General features: G+C 44.8%; 1 protein-coding gene across 1 annotated transcript; it reads right to left on the minus strand.

Moving 5' to 3' along the window:
• Nucleotides 1-798: 798 nt before the first annotated feature.
• LOC8050776 (elongation of very long chain fatty acids protein AAEL008004) lies at nucleotides 799-4,967 on the minus strand. The gene has a single exon (XM_002435145.5). It carries the CDS (start codon nucleotides 4,798-4,800, stop codon nucleotides 4,003-4,005), a length of 798 nt encoding a protein of 265 aa, XP_002435190.2. The 5' UTR covers nucleotides 4,801-4,967; the 3' UTR covers nucleotides 799-4,002.
• Nucleotides 4,968-5,170: the final 203 nt, after the last annotated feature.

Consider the following 5,170-nt stretch of genomic DNA (forward strand, 5'->3'; position numbering starts at 1 on the left):
AGACGTGTTCAAAGAGGCAATGTAGACATGCTTCGTAGATGAAGACCGAATAACGATCAGTAGTTGTAGCTGTATCACGCGTGTCACGGTAATACACCTACCGTGAAAATACCAGTGGCACTCGTTGATGACATCCGGCCGCAAGCAGGTGTTTTTGGCTTCTTATAGCATTAGATATCTGATTCGCTTTGCTGATTTTGATCTGACAACAATGTGTAGCTGGTGTCCTGGCACTACTTGGGGCGTATATTGTATCATGAAAGATAACTGAATAGAATGAGTTGTAAGCGCAGTGACGGGGCAACTCAAGTAAGGCCACTGTACTGAAGCCATAAAGTAAGACTACTGCAAATTGGTTAAGCTCGTCGGCTGCATAAATGAGTAGGGATTAATTATGTAAATTTTTTTTCAAGATGGTATACCAATGTGTGACAGAGATTATACAAATGTATTGATGAAGATATCATCTACGTGCAGTACTTCAATTAATTTTCCAAGCACGTTTTTCATACAAGGCACTTTTAAATCTCTGGCGTTAGGGGTCTCAAAGCAGCGATCAAATGGAAGGCCCAGTTGTACAGACTGAAGCCCATTGACGTTCCTAGAGTAACCGTCGTACTGCACTAGCTAAATTGTCCCTTAGCATCGTTGAGCTGGTATCTCCAAATTTCAGAGGCCGATTGATCTATCACCATATACTTTAGCAACGCCCGATTTGCTCTATCTTAGTTTACTGCTAGCTTTCGAGTTTCCTTTCCGCTACAAATATCACTATTTTGAAATGTAACTTCGAAATATTGCGCATTGTTTTATTTGTTTCTTGTATAAAAAATCGTTCAAAAATGTGGCAATCCGTTTTGGTCGTTACCCGTTTCCATATTAAATAGCCGCACAAGTGAACTTAAAGCCTAACTGCATGTAACGCTTTTTTGGTGTTCTGCAAACTATTTTGACAATGTTTTGTTGCCTTGAATATTTCAAATTCACAGCCCGTTCTGCTGATGAGTCACAAAGACGCCTGAAACTTTCACAAAGTTAAATGCTGAAAGGAGAACGATAAGTGAAATCGCGACGCATGGCGGAAACTTTAATAATGTCAAAGCGCATAGAACACCTCGGAAAGGCACCAAATCTACGTATTCTATTGCGAAGTCACATAGGATGCAAACAACGCAAGCTGTAGAAAGGTATTACCACAAACAGGCGTGGTGTATGTCCAGGAATCCGGCATCAGGTCTTTGTTTGTTTCTCTCTTCTTAAATAAAATGCTACGTTTCTGCAGGAGACAACCTTGGGGTTCGGAATGTTAAGGACAAACAGGCGGTGTTTTTTGTGCTCGAAAACTGAAAACAAAACGACATCCGTACACGTGAGAGCAAAACGCACACCTTAGACTGTGCTCGACAGAGGGGATGGTAACAGATAATACGAGGGCATCCCTCGATAATTATTGACACCAAAGATAGATTAGTGCCCGTTAATAATTTATATCTTAAGAAATTAACACAAATACTGGAATATTAAAACGCAGTAAGGCAGCTTTACGCAGCATAAAAAGACAATAACAATATAAATTAAAATGACGTTGCAATTTGGAACATAACTGCGTTGGTATATATTTCATATCCATGAAGATGGGTATCATACGATTCAGTTGAAACTTAGTTATAAAAAAAAGGCGGGAGACAAGTGCTATCGGAAACGCCTCAGTAGATGGGTATCTAAAGTCCTATCTTAGTCGGTAGGCTTTGCGCAGTTAGGGAGTTGACGCTTTGCTGTTTTGGCTGGCGAAGCGAAAAGCCGCGGAACCAGACGAATCAGCAAATGGCGGATGGTAACACAAAACACTGACTGAGCAAGAACTAAGGCTTCAAAAACGTAGTGTGACCCTGAAGAAGGTTGTTTTGTAGAAGTTTGGGTCTTTATATGGCTATGGATCAATGCTTGAGCTCAATCAGCTTCTTGTCGAGTGCTTCTGAAATGCGGTTCCGCGGACCCTTAGGACGCGCTAAGGGCCTTCTTGGGGTTCCCGAAGCCCTCAACTGTTTTCAAGCCGATCAATAAAAGATTTTTTTAACTAATGCTATGTCCCACAAATTTAAATAAACGAAACCATGTGCGCCAAGGTAATTAGGGCTGATTATATTCTGTTGCAGAGCTTTAAGGTAATTTTCAAAAATGTTGTTTTATTTATTTACCCCTTCGGAATCGGAATCGTCCAATTTCCCCATCCCCTCTGGCGTGTGGGATCCCTTACCCTTTCCGTCTATCAAGAAGAAGTTCCCGAAACCTGAGTGGCTGAAGACCACCGTTCTGGACCGTCACGGGATTAGGGGTCCGCAGTGTCGAAGACTAGAATATGCAGTACAAGCCGCCACCCGTTTTTGTTTCGGTTGATCAATTCATTAACAATAAAATAGTTTAGTGCGCCCGAAAGATATTCTTAACCTCCAAAATCCTTGTGGGCACCGCAACTATGGGTAACACGGAAGGTGGATCGACGAGATTAGGTAAAACAATGCATTTTCTACGCCAGCTAAATGCTTCTATTTGCTGTCAATACCTCGAAGACGCATCTCTCATTTATGCAGAGGAACAGAGAAACTTGGAAAACAATTCCGAGTGATGGAACCTCAATAAACTCACCATTCAAAATCTCTGATATTAAAGCACATCACCAATAATGTCAGCCAGCGTTGTAAAGCAAAGAGCCTCTGTTGGTAGCGTTCGACATGATCCTACTAATTCTATATAAAACAGCCCAAATTTAACGCTTTGACGTAAACGAAGTTCTATTCATTCTTGGCCACGTAATAGGGCTGATTTCATGAGACAACTGGAGTGAGTCAGAACAGAAAACCAAAAATAGAAACAGGTAAACTTCACAGTGACGAAGGGCTGTAGGCAGGTCGCATATACTGTCGGAAAAACAGTAATGCATATTTATTTCTGTGTATATTTTTTTGCAATTTAGGTACCTTTCCACACCTCGTATTCCAGGCATGAGGTATAAGAACCATAGAACAAGACAGGGCGAGAGCATTATTTCGGAGAGCACTTCAAGGCACAGTTTTTGATACAAATATCATTTCACGTCTGAAACGAGCTTGGACGCGGACCCACAAGTGCCGCAATGTTCCACTTCGAAAGTTTCCCTTGTAGCCATGAAAACGTACAGAAGGAGACCAAAAAACAAAAAAAAGACACCATAGGCTACGAAGCTACCCATGGCCTCTCCACACACACAACCCTCTCCTCTGCTTCGTTGTTAGTACGTAGATCACGAGAGTGACCTCGCTTCTAGGACATATCAGGAAGTCACGTGCCTCGATCTGACTCTGCCCGAGGTTCACCGAGCGTAGTAGAGAAGGTTAGCAGGCTGAAGGACAGGTGACTATAAAAGTATTCGCTTTGCAGAGACCTGACTGCTGAATTCGTGCCGCTCCTTGATATCCTGGACATTTAATTTACTTTCTTCAAAATTAACTTTTGTATGTACCTGAGATACTTGGTTATCAAAAACCACTTCTTCAAACTAAAGCATATGACTGATGTGCGTAGCCGTACCGTAATTACACCGTAGTTCAGATGTGATTGAAAAGCAAAGCTACATTTTTTTTTTACAGTTGAAATTTATAAGGCTACGACAGCGCGGCAACGAAAACAAGCGTAATATTTTTCTGGGCTCCGCGCTGCATGGATCGTTCAGGCTGGCGACGAAGATGTGAACAGTGAAAGTATATTTTAATAGTATAATACAAGTATAATTTAAAGATACGTTTCGAAACCTTGTCACAGCAGTACAAGATATACGTTAAGTATATTACTTTTGCCAAGGAATTTTATACATAAAGTATACGAGACTGATATTCCGTATAACTTACATGCGTTCTCTTTCACTCCAGAATGCTCCTCGTGTATCGTCCAAAACAACAAAGGTTCAAATGCTCTCGCATCCTGCTTCGCTATCACACGTCATTGGAATGTCACAGGGGGACACGATCAAGCTGACTTTCCGCGGCGGAAAACGTACGCGCCGTAGTAGAACTCGGAGAAGAGGCAAGCAAACATGAGTCCCTCGAACGCACCGACGCAAGCCAGGCTCCTAGGGAAGCCGCAATCCACAAGGGCCGGTATCAAAGCATGCACAGAGAGCATCAGAAACTGGGCAATCTGGAACAACGTCACGTACTTCTTCCACCACAGGTGTTTCTTGTAGCTCGGGCCCAACGCGGCGAGCGCGTAGTAGCCGTACATCACAACGTGGACGGCGGAGTTGAGCAGCGGGAACGCATAAACCTGACCGGTGAGTCCCAGCGTGAGCACTAACCAGACCGACCAGAGTGCCAGGGAGTGGTGAAGAATGTGCAAGAAACTCAGGTGGGTGTCCTTCTTGAGGAGGACGAAGAACAGCGTGTCCAGCATCTCGCCAGCCTTCATGAGCATGTAATACCAGGCACGGTGCAGAAAGTACATGTTCTCGTCCGAAGGTCGCGGGTCCGACGGCCAGCAGAGCAGCGAACCTTCGCTCCTGAGTTTAGCGTACTCCACGGACACGTAGATGAAGTAGAGGCTCATGCAGACCATGGCGACGTTGTAGGCGACCACCAGGCGTCGGATGTTAAACGGTTGGCGGTTTCGCATCAGCCGGGGTCCCAGGTGTAGGGCGAACAGGAGGTAGAAGCTTAACAAGGCCACGATGGGCAGCGGGCTGCCCATAAGGGGCCAGGACCGCGTGCGTGGGTCTGCCAGGTGCACGTAGCGCTCGTGTAAGCTGCTCAGCGGGGATGTCGAGTTCATGGCGCCGGTAGCGATCGAAACTCGAAAAGAAAGTACGGACGGAGTCTTTAAGCAGGTAAGCCTCTCAATCTATTTTCCCATGGCACTTTCCGATTGCGTCCTCTAAGCGGAGTGGAAAGGAGGCCCCGTGCAACAGACCGTGAACTGTCTCCCGCGTTCTGTCCTTCATTTCTGGCGTGTACGTCGTGCCTGTCTTATCTTAGACGTAGATCAAAACAAGGAGCGTCATCGTGCGCCGAAAATGCGCAGATGCATCCGATAGAAACAAAGAACGACCAGCCTCCTGGCTGCTCCACTGATTTTCCATAAGGAAGTTCAGCGCCGAAACCGTAAGAGTAAAGTTGGTGTGTTTGACTTACCTTGACCAGAT

Source organism: Ixodes scapularis, unplaced genomic scaffold (genome assembly GCF_016920785.2).
Source record: "Ixodes scapularis isolate PalLabHiFi unplaced genomic scaffold, ASM1692078v2 PGA_scaffold2__306_contigs__length_199485367, whole genome shotgun sequence".
Lineage (NCBI taxonomy): Eukaryota > Metazoa > Arthropoda > Arachnida > Ixodida > Ixodidae > Ixodes > Ixodes scapularis.

Bases quoted from the DNA above. Each gene is read 5' to 3' on its own strand.
- LOC8050776 (XM_002435145.5), bottom strand. From the start codon at position 4,800: ATGAACTCGACATCCCCGCTGAGCAGCTTACACGAGCGCTACGTGCAC.